Source organism: Empidonax traillii, unplaced genomic scaffold (genome assembly GCF_003031625.1).
Source record: "Empidonax traillii isolate 1590-97213 ecotype Southwest subspecies unplaced genomic scaffold, ASM303162v1 scaffold671:size839176, whole genome shotgun sequence".
Lineage (NCBI taxonomy): Eukaryota > Metazoa > Chordata > Aves > Passeriformes > Tyrannidae > Empidonax > Empidonax traillii.
The window spans coordinates 370,489-393,070 of record NW_020955864.1 but is presented as its reverse complement, the minus strand read 5'-3'; the positions used below and the strand labels follow the sequence as shown (position 1 = coordinate 393,070).

Genomic DNA, 22,582 nt, shown 5'->3' with positions numbered 1-22,582 from the left:
TAAAAGTGAGTTCCCACTTCTGCTGCTTCTGAGACTGACTCTGTGCAGAGACTGCTGCTGATGCAGTAATGTCAGTCTGCAGTATGGTAGCTCTTAGGAAATGTGTACACTGATAAAACCCTTAATGGAAGCACAACTTGCAACAGCAAAGACAGACATTTGTTTTACAAATGCCTTTGTTGGCATGGGCTGCTTTATTATTTCAATTTCACCTTTCAGGACAATTATGAGATGAGGGGCAAGGAGATATTTCTGCACTAATAACTCCTGCAAACTGAGATGTTTGCAAAAGGGGCAGCTGTCCTGACAGCGCTAACGGCAGCGTCTGCTGCCAGTTTTTACAGCATTACAAGCTCATAAGCAGTTCAGGATTGTGAGTACCAGAAAAAGACAGAGGAAAAACATTAGCTGCCTTTGCTCATGTTTTGAATAATTCTCGCTGCTTTTAAGTAATTTTTTTGCATGACAGAACAATTTCCCAAGGGCAGTGAAAAACTCCATCTGAATACTGAAATATGGCGCACTACATTTTCCCTGGAGCAGCACTGGACATGGTCCTTCCCTTTTCAGGTGAAAAGCCTGACCATCTCTACCACTTACAGCAAAGAAAGCTGAGTGGACAGGAGCTGCAGCTTCAGCTGCTCAATCCAGTTAGCAGCTGTATGTGGGCTTCTGGCATGGGGACTGCCTGCTCTGCCTGCCAGGCTGTCACATTAGTGTTTTCTACTCCTACAACAGTTTAGATGAGGACATCTGCATCTCCAAACACAGACAGATGAGAAAACTTTTGTGGATGGGCAGAAATTTGCTCTGTAGTAGCAGAGCAGGGACTGTTCTTACTTCCCACTGCTCTTAGCAGCAGGCATTTGGATGTCTAGTGGTTTTAACTGGGGGAAATACTGGTACACAGAGACTTCAGAGTCTCCAGGGGGATGGATGACAGTCAAGCGTAATTCAGAGAAAATTAATTTTGGGCTCAGACCCCCAGGGACAAAGAGTGGGGGGAGTTGTGTACCCAACCTATTGTGTGGCTCTGGCCTTTCCATGCATTTGCACATAAAACCATGCCAGAGTCAACAATACATCTGGTCCAAGGACGCCTAGAGATGTGCCTGTGGATACTCTGACCTCAGCAGTCATAGGAGTTTGACCAGTGGGAATTGTGAAGCTCAGTCTGACAGTGTCAGGGTCAGATCACACGAGACTCAGTACCTTTCCTGATAGTATTCCAAAGTTCTCCCAGAGTGATAACTGGTCATCCACATTTTTGGCACAGAAGTTGGAAGACGCAGGACTTCTTCAGTGTAAAGGGATATGTCTGCAGATGAATTTGGGTGGAGTGCTGTTAGGCAATCTTGCTGTCCTCTTATTTGTTAGTTAATCACCTGGTAAGTAACCTGGTAAAATTTGTTTCTGGAGCGGAGAAGTGGATGTCATAAGGGCACGAGTGACTGCTGACACAGTAGGGTAGGTAACATGTTGGTAGTCATCCGGGCTGGGCCCTGTGACTGCCATGGCATAGAGGAAAGGATGAGGGGACCCTTTTGGCTGGCAGCCACCCATTCCTTCACTTGCCCCACCATGTCCCACAGTGGGGGTGGGCACAGCTGGAGGGGCAGCAGGGCTGTGTCCAATTTGTGCCTGGAGCCTCCCCTCCTGCACTGATCTCGAGCTTTACTTTGTTGTTCCCATGTTCTCACTCAGCTCTTCCCTAGCTGGAATTCTTTCTGAGCAATTACGTTCTATTCTTAAATATGTTATCACAGGGACGTTACTCTTACTCCTGATTGTCTTGGCTTTGGCCAGCAGCAGGAAGCCCATCCTGGAGCTGGCTGGCATTGGCTCCACAGGACAGGGGAAGCTCCTAGCAGCTACTAAAAGAAGCCACCCCTGTAGCCTCCCATCTACCAAAACCCATCCATAGAAACCCACCACACCAGGGTATTCATTGTCAATGAAGAAACACAAACACATGTTTGAAGGAGGCACATCTGCACTAGCAACTAGCACCACAACTGCAACTAGGAACTAGCACTAGCTCACTGCAACTACACCAGCTCTTGTTTATCCAAAAATTGATCCATTAACTACAGATTAGTAGGGTCAGTTGTATTATGTATTGAGTCTGCCAGAGCTAGAGGTGCACAGACGTAAAATACTGAATGAAGAGACTATCAGGTTCATCAGATACTGCATGACAGTTTTGCTATAACCAGTTGTATGGCGGAAGAATATGGAAAATGTTATTGTATTAATGCCAGAGAACTTAGTTTTGTGGCTTTTGTCTCCTCTGTTCTAAAGGCTCTTATATGTATGTTTATTGGAAAAAAAGTATGATTTTTTATTTTTAGTTCCAGAGTCCTTTAGTAGGTAGGAAAAAATTATCATGTCTGTACAATTTATAAGTATTTTCTCAAGGATGAAATCCTGTCATTCTGGAAGTCAACATGAATTTCCAAAAGGGAAACTCCTACTGATTTCAGTAGGGCCAAATTGTCACTCTATGAGCAGTTTGATGTATCCCATGATACATAAATATTTAAAAATATGCTAGACCTTTGTTCTTTGAAATTTAATTAGAATCTGCTAAAGCAGACAGTTCAGTGAAATACCTAATCCACCAAAATAATCTAAAACCGTGTGCTTTTCAAATCACCTTAAAAAGGGTCAGCTTTGCATACAGTTTCCAATATGTTTAAGCTGTAAAATATTCTTAATTTATTTTCTTTGACTTGTATCCAGCAGCTTGAACCTTCAGTATTGTATTGATGCCATCCTCAAGACATCCAGTGCTTTGTCTCCACAGGATAGCTGTGGTCTGAGGTTACAAGCTGGCATGGTTTTGAGTACACAAAACTATGCTAAGATACAGGAAATTAATCTGTAGTTCTACCAGCAACAGTTTCAGCGCTGTGAGGGAGAATATACCTTGTGTCCCAATACAAAATTCTACGTCCATTACCATAAATAATCCTTGAATCTGCTTTAGCTCCACTTTGGGAAACATACTTATGTTGATTTTATCTATTAGACCTCGTCTGGGCATGCAGAATTGGCTAGTCTAAAATAGCCACTCTGCTTGGGCACTTCCAGTAAATTTCACAGTACCAGGATAACTCCCTTAGGAGTTTTGTCCTTAGTCTTATCTCATAGGAAAAGACTAACTTGTAGGATAAAACTACTTACCTAGTAGGACAAACACAACTTTGTTAGAAATAATTAATATACCACCTGCAAAAATTGAGTTAATTAGATCCATTTTGGTAAAGAGGGTCCACCTGAGGAGTTGGAAACTGCTATACCAGGCAGTTTCTGAAGGGGAGAGACATGGGGGGAAGCCGGGGTGATTTTCTTGACTGTACCTTAGGACATAAGCCCTGAGGAGATCATCAGGGCAATCCTGTATCTGCAGATTAGGGCAATCCTAGACCTTTTCTTTGGACCCATTTCATGCTCTTCTTTGTGTCATTTCCAGCCACAAGTTCAGACTGGTTTTTTTTTTTTGGTGGGACTCATCCCAGCTCATTCTGCAGGTGAGTTTTCTAAAGATGTGAGCTCCCTGGCTGCAGTCTGTGGAAGTGTAGGCACTGCAGTACTGAGCCCAGCTCCGTGTTGTTTCACATTCAGCTGATGCTGGTTTAATATCATCTTACTCTGCTTTAATATCCTGAAGCTCTGTACCCAGTGCCCTTTGGGAACCTGTTCCTTAGTACTCCATCTGAGCATCTGCAAAACTGCCCTCTTACAGATGACACACCCTCTCTCTCTAAGTGAGACAGAGGGAAAAAGAAGTCCAGAGAAATTTTTCTGCTTCAACACTGAAAAGACTCTCCTCCCCTGAAGCTGAAGAAAAAAATGAGCATTTTTTTCTTTTCTGCAAGGTTGAGAGATCAAAAGAATGACTAATTGACCAAGTCTGAGTGGGTCTAATTGACTTCAGCCCTAGAGTTTTTCACTGTTCTGCACCTGTTTTGGAGAGCTGATTCATGGTTTGATTTCAAGCTCTCTATTAACTTTAGTTTTTATCAGAAGTCACAGTTTCAACTGAAATGGAGCACTTCTTATTGATTTTGGTGAATTTCATTTCAGCGTCTTGGCCCTTTGATAGTTTTTTTTTTAAAATAATTTCTTAAACTTCTGAGTGAAGCCTTATAAATCATTATTGAGTACATCTGAGTGCTAGCAAGACACTGAAGAATATACTGTAGGCCATATGTAGAACATGGGCATCACACAGTACAAGGTTACTTTGAAGTAAACAAATATGTAAAATTCCCATTTTACTTTTCTTTGGTGTTGTTTTCACTGTACGTGGACAAAACAGCTGCACTTGAAGCAGCTGCATTTGAACAGCTGCTTTAGAAGTGCTCATTCAGCAGTCAAATAACGTTATCAGCCTTTTGTATTTCTAGTCTTGTAGCTAAAAATGAGAAACTATTTTGGTCTTATGATGATTTCATGAACTGTACTGATGGCCTGAGAGCTTTCATCAACCATTTGTTCTCATTCTGCATGATGCATCCCAGGCTTATTTAGTCTGTGGGTTCTGCAGTACATAGACTTCGGAGTCCAGCCTCACACAAAGTATCTGACTGATTTCAGGGAAACTTTCAGATTTGTTTTGTCTTGCCATCATCCACTTGAACCTGCTGTTCTCTCCACCAGGTTCTGGGTGCAACAGATCTGCAACATCCCTTCAGTGGGCATTATGACTCAGGGAAGGAGTCCTCCCTTCCTCCTCTAGAATACCACAGTCCTGAAATCTCTCAAGGCTCCCATTTCCATGGAATCCCATGATAAGAGAGTCTTAGTCTTCCAGGGACAGCAGCCTCTGAGGCAGATGACCTTTGTATCACTGAAAGTCTTTGTAAATGCCACACTTAAAATTCTGTCAACTCCTTGCTTACATGGCGTCCTTTTCCCTTCCCTTCCTCACTCCTTTAGTTTTTCCCTCTTATTCTTTTTTAATTCTCTTTATTTTATTTTTTAATTTGTTTTCCATTTCTTTTTCTTCTAAATTTTCTTTGTCCTTCCCATCACTGCAGTATTTTAACACTTCTGTGCACTCAGAAAAAAAGTCGTGGTCTGGTCTTTAAGGTTTTGTGAGAACTGACAAATTTGGTCAAGGGTGAGATTTTGCAAATGCTGTTAAAAACACTGCTTTTCATGTGGCAACATGTTCTTTTGTACTGGAACACATCCTAAATTTTCACACATGTGCAGGAAGTGAAATCACACCTTTTTATGGTAGAAACAGCTTAGCACACTGAAATGACAGCTTTTACCAGTAAAAAAAAATGCCTTTAGCTTTTGTGGAAATCAGTGAATTACTTGAGGCAAAACCACAATGTGTTTCATCAGCAGCACAATGGATTTAAATGCAGCTCTTCCTTGAAAAGAGCTTGAGAAAGATGGAGATCAGCAGACACCACCGCTGGGTATCTCGGCCTCACAGCCCAAATATGCTGTACAAGGTTTAAGTGCTTTTTCAAAAGTCTTTTAATTTAATGATGTCTTCTAAGTCTTCCTTTCCCCTTCTTCCTCATCTTCAAAGTTTATTATTTCCTCTCCTTTGATCCCAAAATTTCATCCCATGGTATTTTTAACTCTCCCTGCCCCCATCAGACTGACTCCCATTCCCACTCCTCTCCACATGTGGCTGCCCAGCTGCTCCGTTTGCCTCCCCCTACCACCCAGGGAAGCCAAGAGCCACGCTGACTGTAGGTATGACTGGAGCTCTCTGACATGGTTTAGTGGTACCTGCATGGCCTGAGCTAAAGACAACCCCTTGTGTGTCCTGTCCAGCAGGACATTTGATACACCTGCTCTCATGATTTTCAGCGGGACCAAGTGCTGCAGCATCTGGAAGACCAATGAAATTACTTTTTGTTGGGAAATTCCTTCTGTAGAGCAAATAGCCGGATATACAACTGGATGGAAGATGTATTTTATTTCTAAGTTTGCTTCTTCATGGGGCTTGAGTCGCGGTGAGGTGAGATGGGTTACCATGAGTCGCTCTGTTCTCTCTCAAGCTATTCAGTTCTCATTTGTATTTTCCCTTTCCTCTCCCTCCTCTTGAACATCTGTGTGTGCTTCTCTTCCCTTTGGCCACCAAAAAAACTGTAGATTTGAAGGACACTTACCATTGTTGCTCTTGGAGAAGCTCTCGAAGTGGACCCTTGGACGCAATCCACATGCTTTCAGCATGTGGGTGCTTGGCAGGAGTCAAAAAGAGTCACTGCGTGCCCTCAATGGCATGCAGAGTCATCTCAGTTTTTGTGCTGTCACTGAGGGCCTAAACTGTGGCATAGGAACACAGTGAGAAGAAGCATAATTTATGGTAGTTGAAGTATAAAAGTAAATCATTAAGTAGTAAGCAAAATGCACACATGCTCTGCACTGAATTGTCAGGTACATCTAAGTGTGTGGGAAAGGGTACAGGTGAAACAGGTGAAATTTGTACAAGTTTCTGGGCAGGTCGAATGTGCAGGAGGATCTGGACTGCCTGTTGAAGGAGAGGTTTCAAACCCGCCTGTGAGTCAAATAACCAGCTTTCTAACCACACACATCCCACACCTACGTTTTTGTGTTCTGCAGCTTTCATGTTGGTCAAATAAAAAGCATCAGCACCACATCTACTTGTTTGCATTGAGGACCAATATGTTTTCTTTGCACTTTAAATACTGTTTAGAGCTCTCTTTATGAGCTTCAATTAGGAGTTTGCTATGGAGGGCTTATTAGAGCAGTTTTATTGGTACTTTAACACATTTTCTTTGTTAAAAGCTAGTTTAGAAGCTAGTTTAAGAAGCTCATAAATGGGAGCCACAGTGAGCTGTCTGTTCCACTGACAAACCATAACAACAGGCCTCCCAAAGGCTTCTTCAAGTCACCTGGTCCACCCTTGTGTGAGCATCTGCTGGGCTCTCAGGAAAGGGAGTTGCATGGAAACCTCATCAAATAAATATTAATTATAGGGAAAAACTAACACCCAAATTGGAAGGTTTGCGTTTGGTATAAACTTAAGATGTATGAGACATCCGGTCAATGTGGTATGCAGAGCAATGAGATCAAAAAAACACAGAGATCACCCAGGCTAGTTTTGCCTCCAGAAGCAGAGGTCAGAACTGGGATTAAGCAAATTTTCCTGCTACCCAGCTATTCCATCTGGGGCTTAGGCTGGAGAAAACCATAACAATGGGTCACCTTCTTTCCTGGACATGACCGTAGGGAAGTCTTCTCCTTCTTGTCTCTGCAGACTCCACACCGGAGTGGACATAGGTGAAAGACCTCTTCCCCAGACAAAGTGCAGCAGAGAGCAGTCAAGGGGCCATGTCCATCCTCAGTTCCACACATCTGCTTGCCTCTGGAGCAGAAACTGTGTTCTGGCTTCCGCTTTCTCTCTCAGTATAGTTCTTGTTTTAAAGACACCTATATCTGAATTGTGGCTACTGAGGTGTCCTCTGGGAACAGGGAAAGATGCTGCAGCAGAGGAAGGGATGTGAAGGCTTGCCCAAGAGCACTGCCCACCCTGAACGGTACCTACAGCCCCTTCTAATTCATGTTCTGGATTCCCCCTCATGTGCTGTAGCTTTTCTGGGATGTGGACAGGCCACCCCCACTGGCTCCCTGCAGCTCCCTGGTTCCCCCGGGCAGCATTCCCCCTGCAGCCGGACCCCTGCCTGAGCAGCTGCCCCATCAAACATCAGCAGCTGCCATGCTGGCACGACTGCCATCCTCCAGCCCAAAAGGCACCATCAATCCCCCATATCCATCTTTCTGCAAATGCTTGCAAAGCCCCTGCCCACAGGATCTCACTGCAGAAACCCCAGCCGTGACTGCTGCATCGAGCTTAGGAGTAGGTGGAAAGTTATCTCCCCCAGATCCCTCGGGGAGTGCTACAGAGTATCTAAATAAGAGTTTAGATATCTGTTTCATTAGCTACATTTCTATTTTCCAATGAAAAGTATGCAAGTAAATATTTTCTCCAGACTTTTTTCTTTTCTCTCCTCTTTTTCTTGGCTCATTTTTTCTCTCTAAACATACAGTACATCACTCATGGTGACTTAAATAGTGAAAACTGTCTACAGTTTATCTAAGGATCAAACAGCTGTTGTCTTCACAGGCTTTTTTTATTAATATGAATTAATGTTTTCCAACTTATTTCCTACATTTCTGCTGGGAAGAATAACCCTTCCCAGAAGCATTCTTTGGCAGATAGCAAAATAATTTGAGTAGCAGATATATGATCTCATTTTTCTCTGGACAGATTACAAATTGGAGATTGGCTAAAAGCAGATGAACACAATAAGTGTTTTAATCTTGCAGTGATTTCATGTGCCTAAATGTTTCAGCTGCCTACACTTTCCAAGCTATGAGCTGCATCCCTAAGCACTTATACTGTCTCTAATTACAGAGGATACCATGGTCTGTATCGACTGTAATGGAAGATGGAGTAGGTTCTTTCCATTCCTATGTCACAGCAGAGGTCTCTGAGCATTAACCACTTGCTTGACCAGTGTTTCTCAGATGAAGTGCTTTGAAAATATCAATTTCCAAGTCCTACTCCAGCCCGACATTCACAGAAATAGGTTTCTTTGGACAAGATGGACCAGTCCTTCTCTGTAGCTGTATCCTGCAAAGTGGGTCTGGAGGTAAAGACGTAAAAGTGCTGCCTCAGAAATGTTCTAGGAGTATCTTCCAGAGGCAGTCTTTACTGCTTTAAACTGCTTGAAACAGCTGTATGGAGAGTCCTTCTAAAAGATTGCTGTTGAGTCTGAGAGCCTTCCTGGTTTTATTAATATGAACTTTATAATCTACATGTATGGCACAGAGAATTTTGTCACTTGATGTATCTGCTCTTGAAACTCTTGTTTGGCAGTGGTAGTTATGGCAGTGGTAGTTATGGCAGTGACATGTGAACCAGTATATTCCCATGTGTCCCCATTTCAGAAACAAGTAATTATGCACATCTCTTCCACTGAGAACTGAAGGTCTCTGTGATTTTCACCCGAGGGAGTGATGGTCTTTAGAGACATAGCAGATGAAAAAGAAACTGTTGACTCTCAATTCCAATTATTTCTCCTTTTGGAGAAGGTTAAGAATTAATTTTCAATTGCATTTACTCAGTTGCATTACATCACCAAATATGTTGTTGAATATAAGGAGTCTTTCCATGTAAGTTCTGTTTCCTTAATAGCCTTAGTTTTTTCAGTGTTTTTCCTGAGTAAAGTCAAGAGTGATAAATAACTAGGAACACAGTCTCTTCTGCATATGAAATTATATTCCATTATAATGCCTGGAAATCCTAGAGCAGGTAGTACCTTTTGCTTCTTTGATATTTGAGAAGCAGTATATATGAACTGATAAGTTGATGGGAAAACTCTGATCTCTTGGAGCCTTGCACCAGATATTTGCTCTATCAAACCCTACAGAAAAGCTGAAAAATATTGGGAAATTTGCTTTTTTCCTTATGAAAAATGACTGAAGGGAGAATTCTGTTCAGCTACAACAGGCACTGGTGCAACTGGGAGGCCCTGACACTTGTGGTAGGTCTGTTACCACTGTGAACTGAGCTCAGGCTGGACATGGTGCATGTCATGACCAGCACTGTGCTGTGGTAATTTAAACTGGAGTGATTTATTTAAATCTGTGCCAATTTTGCACCTCAGTTCCTTTTTCTTTCTTTTCATTTAATATAATTCTCTCTGGTTTCCTACTTGCCTTCTTGATTATTTTCTTCCTTCAAGAGGGTTTTTTTGTATGTAAGTGATGGGAGTAGCTGAAGGAAACAATACAAGATTTTATGTTGTAGGAGACACGTCATATTAGAGTGACCTTCACAAAACCGATTTCTTGGCGCCTCAATCTCCTTCAGGCCTTGCACATAGCTGCAAACCAGTGGGCAGGTTTTCATCAGTATCTTTAATCAGGTTTCAAGACACTATAAAAACACAACAAAAATCATAAAAATTCCTTTTGTCTCAAACACATACCTTAGCAGTAAGGGATGTATCCCTAAATATTTCCTCAGGAAAAATTAATGAAGCAAATTAAAAGAAAAATTCTTTCAAGCTGTTCCAAACAAACTCATTTCACAGCCTTTTATCATGCTTCCTTGCCATTTGGGAAATTTATTTAAGTTATTAAAAAATTCCCTAAAATTCTCAGCTGAAAAGTTGGCTTCTGTTTTTTCTACAAAGCTAACTCACCTGATTTGTCAGAACAGCTCGAAAATGAAGTGCTAACTGGTGGGTTTTATTGAAAGGAAACCAAGTGGAACAACATATGTATTTTCTTAGGAAACTAAAAAGCTCACAGTCCTGTGGTGTTCCTTGGGGTAAATTCTTTGTTATGAATTACAACCTGCTTACTGATGAGTTGTTAATAAAAAGTAGACCTGCTGGGCCATTATTTTTTTCCACACAGTATACCCACTTTAGTTTTTTTTTAAAACGTTTTCATTAATACACTGAGTGTGAATAAATCTGTTTCCAATTTGTAATTGTTTTCCCTTCATCTGGACATTAATTTATTGCCAAATCTAACACTCTTCTATTTTTAATATCCCTCCAAACTGAAGAGCTGTTTTAAAAAGAAAGAGATTAGAAGAATGCAGGATAGTGAGAAGGATCTCTCTCTCTCTCTCTTTCTTTTCTTTCCCTTTTTTATATCTTCTTCTCTCTAATTTTTTAAAATCTCTATTTCATCTTTTGCTCTTTCACCCTCTCATTCATTTTTCCTTCCTTTCTCCCTCTGTCTCCTAGATCATATCCCAGAATCTGGGACCAGGAGAAAGGGGCACTGTGGTTCTCCTGGGGCCCCACTGTGTTTAGAAACAACAGCCGCCAGCTGAACTCATACAAAGTAGACAAAATGGTTGAAAGAAACACTGGAATCAAAGTAGAAACAGATGGTAACCTGAGGTGGCAGTACAACTTCATTTACTGTGGGATGGCTTTTTATTTATTTGATTAGTTTGTTTATTTTCTGGCTAAGCCTGTCTTTGCGTGTGGGATTCTCCTTCCTCACTCATTACTGCACTGTAATCTGGGCTATAGCTGCAAATCTCATTTGTGGAAGAAAATGAAGGGATTAAACAGAAGGCAGTCAAATGCCAGTATGCTTCAATGGATATTATTAGCAAGTGGCTCTCCTCCTGTTTTGGTTCTACACTTTTGAATGTATTCACATGAACTGAGGGCATGAGTCCAGCCCCTAATGATGGAGCACTACAATCAGAGTCAGGAACACCTGTGGAATCAGCAAATAAAAAAGTGTCTATTTTTCAGGCCTGTTTCTTACCACAAGGAGGAGAAGGACGTATGGAGGAGAGTCAATGTAGGGAGGTTACTGGTTCCTGTAGTGTTCTCAGAAGCAGCAGCTAGTGGTGGTGGCAAAACCTCTTGGCAGGCTTTAGGCTTGCGCTTGTGAAGAAAGATGCCAGGAGAGGGATGGAGATGCATAAAATAGAAGCAGTTGAAGCAGTCCTCCTTAGATGTAGGGGTTCCAGCTAACAGCTCAGGCATGGTGACTTCGAGGGATGCCTCACACAGCAAGCAGTAGAGTCATTACCAGGAGTACACAGGCATGTGGGAGGCATATGCCCTGCGATGCTCTGCAGCAACCTGCGGTGTCCAGCTGCCCTGGGCAGGAGAGCTACCTCCAGAGAATGGGAGGTTTGCATGCAATTTCTCTGTGGCCTTCCACCTACTACCTGTTTGGCTTCATAAAAGCCTTTTCCTTAGACTTTCATCTCCCCTAAGATTCCAGGCCATGATTTTGAGGTACAAATAGACACCAGTGGTCTCAATCTCCCTTGCAGTCAGCGGAAGCTACAGAATCATGGACCCATCAGGGTTGGAAGGGATCTCTGGAAATCTGGAGATCTTCCAGTCCAACCCACTTGCCAAACTTCCCAGCCTGGAGCAGGTTACACAGGAACTTGTCCAGAAGGGTTTTGAATGTCTCCAGAGAGGAGCCCTCAATGTAAAGGAGTTCTTCATCATGTTAAGGTAGAAGTTCTTGTGCCCATTGCTCCTCATCCTGTTGCTGGTCACCACTGAAAAGAGCCTGGTACCATCCTCTTGCCACCCACACCTCAAGATATTTATATTCGTTAATGAGATCCCCTCCCAGTCTTCTCTTCTCTAGATTAAACATGCCCAGCTCCCACAGTCTATCCTCATAAGAAGATGCTACAGACCTCAAAATGTCTTTGTGGCCCTGCATTGGACCCTCTTCAGTAGGTCTTTTTCTTTCTTGTACTGAGGTGACCAGAACTGGGCAGAGTAGTCCAGATGGGGCCTGACTAGGGCCAAAAAGAGGGGGAAGATCACCTCCCTCAACCTGCTGGCCACACTCTTCACGATGCACTCCAGGGTACCAAAGGAGCACTGCCAGCTCAGAGTTAACTTTTCCTCCACCAAGACTCAAAGGTAACTCTGTAGAATTGTCTTCTAGTAGGTCAACCCTCAACCTCTACTGGTACTTGGGGTTATTCTTCCCCAGGTACAGTATCTTGGGAAGGGAGAGCAGTCATGTTTTTCCTCCTTCAAAAACTCCCAGGTTTGCAGGGAGGAAGGTGGATATTGAACTCAGTACCTTTCTAGGTACTTGGGCTGATATTATTCAAGGATAAGTTTTAGGCTGTACCAAGCAGACACCGTCTGGGACCTCAGGCTCATCCCTGCTACAAAAGCCAGAAGACTCAGACATTACTGGCATTGTTTTGTAATGAATTAAACACAGTCAGGACATGGATGAGAGTGCTAAAATAGATAATTGTATGTATGGTGTTTGGACAGGGATTGCACCCACTGCACATACCAACTTCAGATGCCGTTCTGTGATGGACTGGATGTGCTTATCCTAAAACTCCTGGCAGCACTGGCACGTACTTTGTATTACTCAGATGATAGCAAGGTAGCACAGGCTAGATGACGTAAAATAAAGAGAAAGGAAAACGAAACAAGCTTTTCCCCTGCTCCCACATGGTGCCAGTCTTCGAGCCCCCACTCTCTGGATGATTTCTTCATCACCCACTGGGATGTGAGGAGTGGTGGGGACCCAGCACATTGCAGAGAGCAATTGCAGATTTTCTAGAGAGCAGTTACAGAATTTGTTTGTGTCCAATGATTTTGACAGCAACTTTTGTTGCCTCTGCTCTCCAAAAGATGCTGGTTTTCTCACTGTGTGAACTGTACACTTTCACAGGCCAGAGAAACTGATGCAGACACATTTTATATCTCAAATATTTTTCTTTTTCTTTCTTTCTTTTTTTCTAAACCACAGTTAATTCTTCCCTTTTGCCCTGGGTTATAGGACTTGTGTCCGGAAACAATAGGAGCCTAGCACCTTCCCATATGATCTCTTTCTTCGTTTTAGCTGCTTGTAAAAACCTATCTTGGTCCCTTGAGTCCTAAAGAGTAATAAGTCCATTGCCTCCACAATTGCCTACTCCATCTGGGACTCTCATTGGGATTCAGTCCACACATTCAGTTCAGGTGGGATCTTCAGAAAAATCAATAACCAACATGTCTGGCAGCACTTTACTGCATGGTATCTGTGTCCTGCTTCCTGGCTGGGGCTCTCAAAATACTGATGTTCTGTTGAATTGGGTTTTTTTCCAAGGTTTCCAGCCACCTCTCTGTTGCTCTGTGATTTTTTTTTTCCAGTTGACTGTAATCTATCTCTCATGATCTGTACAGAGATGGCTATTCTTCCTGCTTCACTGTTTCCCCTCTAACTGAGGCCCTGCAGTTTGCAGTGTTCAAATTACAGCCTTCAGTATTACTGAATGATGTTGCTACTTCAGAAAGCCATGGGTGACTGCAACCTGACAGTGACATCCTCTGCTGCTGCCAGCATGCTCCATCCACAGCATAAGTGGACTCTGATCTTGGAGAGGGATCATGGCTATGGGATGGGCTGCGCTCCAAGTGTTAGCTGGGCAATGGGGGATTTGGGTGGCATTGCTTATCTAGGGTCATATTTATGCTGAAGGCAGGGTGGTAGTGGCACCCACAAATGCTAAGCCATCTTTAAAATCACTTGCTTGGGTAAGGGTAATAGCCTGCCTGAGGCAGCACAGAGCTGTAAAACAGCACAAGCTGTAAAACTGCTAAAGGACCTGGACCTCATCCATACTGAGCTTTTGGGTACTGCTGCTAGGTTAGGGTTGAGGACTGATAATGTAAGTCTGTGTGGCTGCAGCTAATGCAATGAGCTGCTGTGCAGCTGTTCCCCTAGGGAAAGGAACAGAGCTCCATGCTGGATGAAAATGGCCCTTTTCAACCCATTCGTGTGAATTCGGCCGTTCATACTTGGGGAAATACCACTGCTGTTTTAGTGAGACACAAGGAGAGGAACGCCTGATTTTCAGCCACACTGGCCATCTTGCTAGTGGATATGTAATGTAACCTGGTCAGCATTTTTGACAAAATCAAGCCTCAGATGACTTACTTAAAGTCAAAGAGGCAATACAGGAGAAGTAATGACCCTATAAAACCTTAGTGTCTTGCCAGTGGGACAACTGGGAGACCATTTTTCCACTCTCGGAAGCAAGCACTAACAAAGCTTTGACAGCGCTGAAAACGGTCTGATTTTGTGTAGTTGTTCATTCTGCTGAGGCCGGCCCTGATTCAGTGCTCCAGAATACTTTTGAACCTGAAGTCTGCAGAAAGCTGTTGGTCTGTGCAATACAGAGTTACCCTCTTTGCTTATGCAGAGCTCCTACTTTGTAAGTAAGGAAGGCTGTTGACGACTCGGGATTTCAGTTTCCTCTACTATCACACTTGTTTCTCTTCAAGGAGTACTGAGGTCCTCTGGAGAGATGAGGGCCCCTTATCTCCGGTGTAACTCCCTCTGCAAACAACGATAAGCAATTGCGTTTTTGCAGCACCAAACACTGATATAATTTCAGCTCTAGACCTGTCCTTGCTACCAATCAGCACAAGTATTAGCAATTTTATCCGGCCCTTTTCCACTATTCAAAAGTCAAAAAGGCTGGCCACTGAAGGACCAAGTAGCTTTCCAGCCCATGTGGAGATGGCGTACGAGTTGGCTTTGGAGTACCAGAGTTCTGTCATCTAAAGGCAGGGGCATCTTCCGTGTAAGACAGGATGACTCTTTAATGCGGCTTCAGTGAACTTCAAAGAGATGTTGACATTTTGAATTATCTCTATTTTTTGCATATTTATGTTATATGTGGATTCAAAAGAAAAGGAATCCCTTTTTTTCAAAAGAAATGGGTCTAGGTTAATTAATTTCCACAGCATTGGTAGCTGACCATAATGCTTTTTACTGAAAATACAATGCCCAGTATGTGGGCATTTCTTGTTTAGAAATAACTCTTTGCCATATGTTAGAACAAAACAATATGTTAGAATAAAACAAGATATGTTTAGGGAAAAAAGATAAAATGGATCTTAAAGGTCTAGCCCAACTCCTTGTCATGTTGAAACCAACAAAGCATCATCTACAAATATTTGCCCCGTGTTTGTTTAAAGTCATGAAATACCTGTTGTGTGTTGATAACTTCACATTCAGGAAATTTTCTTCTGTCTGATATCCGTTCAAAGCATTCATTGCTGATTTCTTCCGTACTTCTCACAGAGCTTCTGGAGAAGAATCAGGCACATTTTCTTTTTAAACTTTTTTCAATAATTAGAATATCCTTATGGTTCTGTTTATGATCAGCTCTTAGCACTAGGTCCGTGGTGAACCAGTACCATTGTACTGTGGCACTGTTGAGAACTCCAGTTTAGCAAATTCAGAATAGAAAAGACTTGTCCTTAGGACCATTGCCAAAAAAAAAACAATAAATCTATGAGTACAAGGCAAAGAACTGTGTGACTACTCCACTGGCTATAAAAAGAAAACCTTCATATGGTCTGCATATCAAAATGCAACTTGTTTGGATATATTACAGGGAAAAAAATCCACCAAGAATACAAAATAAAACTTTGAAGTACATTTTTCACCTCATCTACACATGAATAATGTTAAAGGAAAATACATGAACAAAAAGGAAAAATGATAAACTTTTATTATTTTATTACTTTAGTGCCATAGTCAAACTCAAAATATTCCTGACCATTGAAAATCTAAGGCACTTCACGTTTAGCAAATAAGTGACTGGGGAAAACTTCTCCTTGAAGAGGGGTTTTATTCTATTTATTTTTAGGTGAATTTCATGTAAGCATTTCCTTAAGTATCATCAGAACCTGATGATCAGAACAGTTTCTTGTCATACCATCCTCCTGTATCCTGGTCCATGCCACGTAGCCCATTTTCAATAACCAGCCTTCCCAAGCTCTGATTCATAAAACTGCTATGAACTGCAGGCATTTACAACATGTGATATTTAGCAGGAATAAATTATCTGCAAGAAAGAATTTGAGGCTCTTTTTTTTTTTTTTTTTTTTCAAATACATATCTATATATTTTCCTTAAGGCCATGCTGGACTTGATGAGTCTGATCTTATTTCATCTCAGGAGCAAAGATGTTTCAGGCTGGTTAACAGAAAAACTTGGCTCAGGCCACAGACTCTGCATGAGAATTTGATGATTATTAAACCATAGAAACTGTGTGGAAACACTGCTTTAGGTCCCCTGATCACTGCAGAGCAGATGAACAAGAAAACAAATGCATAATTTTCCCTGCCCTGTTTCTGAAAATTAGAGTCTTTTCGGTAGTTTTTTTGGTAGTTTTCTTGTAAGGTAAAATAAATCAGAAAAACTTTTCAAAGGCAATTGTAGCACCAGAGCACTGAAGTGTCAGTGAGAGTCAAAAGGAGTAAGCGAGCAAGTTTGAACCTCTGAGCTGCAATGTCTGTGTCCTAAGCCTCCACCCCCAAGAAGGTCATAATTCTTCCAGTTTTCAAAGCTGTTTTTTCTTTTTATAAAGCAGGCAGGTTTTGGAAGGAACTAACCGACCAGCAGAAATGACTGGAAATTCAAGATTTCCGTTTTGTGTGACAATGCGGCATGTTAAAAAAGATTTCACTCTCACCGAAAGGAAAAATCTCTATCTCATGAAGAAGAAACTTCTGGCAACTTTTTCCCTTCAGGAATGTCAGGATAATTTCTTCTGATTTCTAAAAAATGAAACAGAGCAGCCAGCTACCCCACCACAACTTCCTTCGTACAGGTTGTCATGGAGCCTAAGCGATCTGGACGATTTGGACTCCAGTGGGAATTATTTTCTTCTTGAACTAAAATGAATTGAAACAGACCTGAGATAGTTGTCCTTGTCAAAGATCTTTACATGTATGTACACAGTTGATCAGGTCAGTTGGACAACAAAGCCAAAAAACTATTTTTTAACTTGCAGGTCTCCAGACAGCATCCCCACCCTGATGGATAAATTGTCCCTGCTTGCTCCTACATTGCTTAAATCGTTTTCTGTGAAAACCTTTTGGCTTAAAATGCTTCTTAGGAGGAAGGCAGAACTGCACTAAAACATGAAAAAGAGCCAGCCAGAGTGGAATAGTTGCCTCCTTGATACAGTCTCCAAAAGCTTTATATAGTTTACAGATGCTTTTTGACCTAACCAGCATTATTAGTTCTTGGTTAGACCTATCTGCACTGGCTGTGAAGTTCCTGGGGAGTCTAACCTATTTATTTATTGTTCTTTGTAAAAATTTCCAGGAAACCACAATTTCCAAAAGATTAAAGCAGAAGTGAACAAAAAGTAGCTCCTCAATGTGTCCGTTAAATTATGGAGTCCTCACTGGGAAAGCTAATTCAGTGCAGTTCACTTCTGAGGAATTTATAAATTACCCTAGAATTATGCACTGAAATATTATAAGAACAACTGATGAAGGAGAGTCCTGTTGCAAGGGGTCCTACTTCTTACTGACTGGAAGAGATAATTGTTATTTAACTGCTCTTTCCTAACTCTTGAGAGAAGAAGAGAAAATAGGCTGGTAGGGAACATAAAAGTCTTTCAGTCCATCGTTTTGCTGTTGGAAAGGATCTACTGTTCTTCAGGCTTCACTGTCAGATGCTTACCAGCTTATACTCCAAACCCTTCTGTGACACAGCCTCTCTGAAGGCAATGCGTTCCAGTGCTTCCAAATTTTTTCTAATAGCCAGACTAAAACTTCTTGGTTGTATACTGCACCTGTTATTTCTAACTTGAAATACCCAGGTGATGGAGAGCTGTGAATTCTCTTCCTCAGTGAAGTCCCTTTTTATGTATTTGAAGACTCGCTATCCAGGCTTATACCAGGAAGTTAAACATGCTGGGAATCATTCTCTGACACTGGGTTAACTTGAGCACAACAATCAGCCTGGATCTATTATAGCAAACTCCTTCAATCTCTTACAGTACTCATCACCTTAAATCTGCCAAACGGGAGCACTGAGGGGTTGTGTCCCAGGCACTTTCCCTGGCAGCTGCATAAAAAAGGAGAAAGTCATTAATGAATCCAGAGCAAATTACAGTAGCCATCTCACTTCTCCCTTTCACTGCATCAAAGTGTTGTTTCAATCTTTCCTCATAGGCCACATTTGCAAGCTGTCCCTTCATAACCATTGCTCTGTGGCCTTGTTCCCACTCACACACATCAAACCCATGCAAATGTTGTGTTTGAGCCAGAGCATGGGCCATGCTGAGAGCAGCAGTGTTCCTCTGCCTTGAGGGCAAAGTCCTAATCAAGAAGCCTGCTATTCCCTCTGTCTTCTTTGCAGCAACAAGATGTTGCTGACCTGTGTTCACTTATGATCTGTTAGAAGCACAAAATCTTTCCCAGAGAACCTCTCCATTTCTTGCCTATCCTCCACTTGCCCAGGTGATTATTCCCAGCTCTATGTAACATGCAGGCAGGACTCCAAAGTGAATGAAATATTTCTTTGTCAGATAATTTCTCTAATTTTCTCTTTCTGTCCTGCAACTTCCTCCAGATTGAAATCTTCAATATACAACATCCAGATCGCTAATGAATATGCAAATGTTGCAAAACTCGAGACAGACTGTTAAAGAATACCATTTTCACAGTAAGTTAATAGTTAACTATTATCTGAGGGCACTGTTCCACCATTTTTTATGCTTACTCAGTAATGATTTCATCTAGACCATGTCTCCCTATGTTTCATTTATGTGGCAGTGTCAAAAATCTTATTAAATCACTCTATACCAACACTTATTAGTGTCAGAGAGGGAAATAATTCAAATTGATTCAGTGCATTCTGAGGCAACCCATGTCATTGTTACTTACATTGTAAACTTTTAGATTCTTATGAATTACTTTTAGTATTTACTCCGGTCTTGTTCTGAGAATTCTATCCAATGTGTGGCAGCTATGATTCCAGCTGTGCTCTTTTGGAGACAGGAATGCTGCTTAGCCTTCTCCCTCCTCTTGTTATTCACCTGAACTCTGCAAGTTTTTGCAGAGCAGTTGCAGCCAGCAACACTCTGAGAGTGCTTTAGCAAGGTACTGTAGACGAATGATGTGGTTGATATGAAAGGTTCTACATTATGTAAGTACTCCCTTTCTTTTTTCTTCCCATACTCTAGTGGAAGATTATGTGCTGTACTGTATTTAAGCCACCCAATTTAGTAATTATTTTCAATGAAAGCTGAAACAAAAGAGCTTTTGGCCTTCAAGAGACCACCTTTCCTTTAGAACTTCCTTGATTTTCCTCTTACAGAGTGACTTCTCAGAATAATTTTGGGCCTTTGCCTTTCTGATTTTGTAGTTTATTTTCACATTACTTATTTTTGGCTTTAGCAGTCTATCTTGGTTTCCACTGCTGCTGTGTATTGCAGTGTTTGAAGTCAAGAAAGTTCTTGTGGTTTAACCAATTTGTTTTATTACCATTGCTGCTTCTTCACCTGCTTTGGGATAGTTTATGCATCTATTGTACTTATCACGCAGTATCTGTTTCTAAAACAAATAAACAAACAAACAAAAGAAACAACCCCAAAAACGTCAGTTTTCCTTAACTCCTTTTTCTCATAAACTCTTTACATGAGACCTTACCTACCTGTTCTCTGAATATATTGAAATCCATGTCCTTGAATTCCACTGTTTTAATATTGTTGTTCTCCTTCTTTTCATACGGATCGTAAATAGTCATTTTGTCAACTCTCCTCTCAATTTCCACCTTTGCATTTTCAGACACTTATTTCCAAATCTGTAAAAATCTTTCCCCTATTCCGTCTGCTGGATTTTCTTCACCTACACAACAAGAAACTGTCATTAGGATGTTCCTGGAGCTTGCTAAACACATTGCCTACATTTCACTACAGACAAAACATGTCTACAGCTATATTCTAAAACTGAAACCAAGTGGCAGAAAGTGGTCCACATCTGGACAACTAAACTCTCTCACCATCCAAAACTGTGAGGCCATGCCCTGCCCATGGGACCTGGCTTCTGCACTCCAAGCAGAGTTTGGGAATTTTTTTGCAACAGTAGTGAGTACCTGAGGACAAAATCGTGTCAGGGAATGTCCCAGCACTTCAGTGGTAGGAACAGAGATGAATTGATGGAATGTGCTCCCTTTGGAACCATTTCATTAACTGTTATAGGCAAGTCTCTTGTCTCTTGGTTTATTAGTTTCTCAGTGAGTTGCTGAAATCCCTGGGAAACATCCTCTCCTGGGGATTCCTGTCAGAAGCTCACAAAATTTCATCTTCCCCTGCACTTGCTGAGAGGATTGTCCATAGTAGATACTTACCCTGAGAGGACCTTTTCCAACCCTATGATTCTATGATTCTATGACCTAAAGTCCTTTTCCATCTGATAAGATGTTCAAGAACTTTTCCTCCCTGTAATTTGAAACTGAGACTAGCTCAGTGTCCTAGGCAGCTATGCTTCCCTTCTCCCCTTGTCTTTCATGAACATCTGCATCTTTTTTTACTAATATGCCTATCGTGAGTTATCATAGAATCTTAGAATGTTTTTGGGTTGGAAAGGTCCCTAAAAATCACCTAGTTCCAACCCCTTTGCCACGGGCAGGGACAACTTTCACTAAACCAGGTTGTTCAAAGCCCCATCCAACTTGGCCTTGAATACTTCCAGGGAGGGAACATCTACAAATTCTCTCATCAACCTGTTCCAGTGACTCAGTCCCCTCTCAGTAAATAATTTCTTCCTAATATCTAATCTACATATGACCTCTTTCAGTTATCCCATCATAAGCATATTTTATGCCTACTGATTTTTGATCATGATATATATACATCCAATTCCTCTTATTAATCTCAAGGTTTTGTGCATTAATCTGAACATCAAGACATTTTATAGACTGACACCACCCAGCACACACACTCTCTTTCACCCCTCCTATGATCCTTTTATAGATAAATCTGCGATTATCTTTGGTTAGAAATAGATATTGAAAATTACTTTAATAATAATAAAAAAGAAGGAATTTGGACAGAGGTGTTTTGTTAACTTCAGATGAAGAAAAAAGTTTCAGAAACAGGACAACACCAACCCTCCATCCAAACGTAGTTCATGTTCCCGGGTTAGAGTCTGTGTTGGAAACACATGATATCCTGGCAGTAACACAGCAAACGTCCAAGAGGGAAATGACACGTTAAAACGAAAAGACAAACACATTTTTCACCCTGACAGACAGCTGGCTTACATCTGTATTTTCACAGGCATCAGCAGTGTTGACTGTTATTGTTAAATGCACAGATACTGCACTGCAGTGTCAGAGGGCCTGAATTCTCCGCAGTGTTATTGCCCACGTCTCAGGCATCCTGAAGTGATTAATGGGCTTTGGGGTCTTCCCTCCAGGACGCCTTAACGTCAAAAAAACACTGGCTGGAAAGCGGGATGCTGTTGTGGTGTTTCATGTCAGCACCGCATCCGCGGCAGAGATCGCTCCCGCTTGGCAGCGGCTTGGCAGCGGCTCTGGGACGCCACGGGAGGGCACGGAGGAGCGGGGCAGGCGGGCACCTGCAGCGCCCACGCCCACGCGTGGTCACCCTCGGCCGCGCGGGCGGGCTGGGAGAAGGAACGGGAGCCGGAGAGGGAGCGGGAGCGCGGACGCCGCGGTGCCCACGAGGGGGCAGCACGGGGGCAGCGGGGGCTGCGGCCGCGGGGCCGCGCTGGGAGGGGCGTGCGGGCGTCCCGCACAGCCCCGGGGGTCCCGCACTGCCCCGGGGGTCCCGTACGGCTCCAGGGGTCCCGCACAGCCCCGGGGGTCCCGCACTGCCCCGGGGGTCCCGCACGGATACGGGGGTCCCGCACTGCCCCGGGGGTCCCGCACAGCCCCGGGGGTCCCGCACTGCCCCGGGGGTCCCGCACTGCCCCGGGGGTCCCGCACTGCCCCGGGGGTCCCGCACGGCTGGGCGTGACACCGCCTTTGGAGAGGGCCACGGACAGCCCGGCAGCCTCAGACGACAGCTGTCGGGGGAGAAGTCCCACGGCGGGCCCTCGTGCAAAAGCAGCATTGAGAATGCAAGTTCTTGGAACGCCCTTGGAGGTGTTGAAGCAAAATGAAGAATCAGAAGCGTGTTTACGAAGTGCAGAAGTTCCGGCTGCGTTTGTTGCTCCTCTGTTTCCACAGCGTTGGGGTGAGTGTCCAGAACCTCCCCTAGCCCTGCTTTCCTGTCATCCCA

The 22,582-nt window shown here is 42.7% G+C and overlaps 1 protein-coding gene across 1 annotated transcript in view; it reads right to left on the bottom strand.

The window, feature by feature from the left end:
• Window positions 1–20,082, bottom strand: part of LOC114065510 (hormonally up-regulated neu tumor-associated kinase-like) — a 122,646-nt gene extending 102,564 nt beyond the window's left edge. Inside the window, exons 1-2 of the mRNA XM_027899488.1 lie at window positions 19,990–20,082; window positions 19,838–19,889 (exon numbers count right to left, since the gene is read on the bottom strand). Of these exons, the coding sequence (XP_027755289.1) occupies window positions 19,838–19,889; window positions 19,990–20,082 (145 nt within the window). The remainder of the gene's footprint in view (window positions 1–19,837; window positions 19,890–19,989) is intronic.
• Between the last annotated feature and the right edge of the window lie 2,500 nt (window positions 20,083–22,582).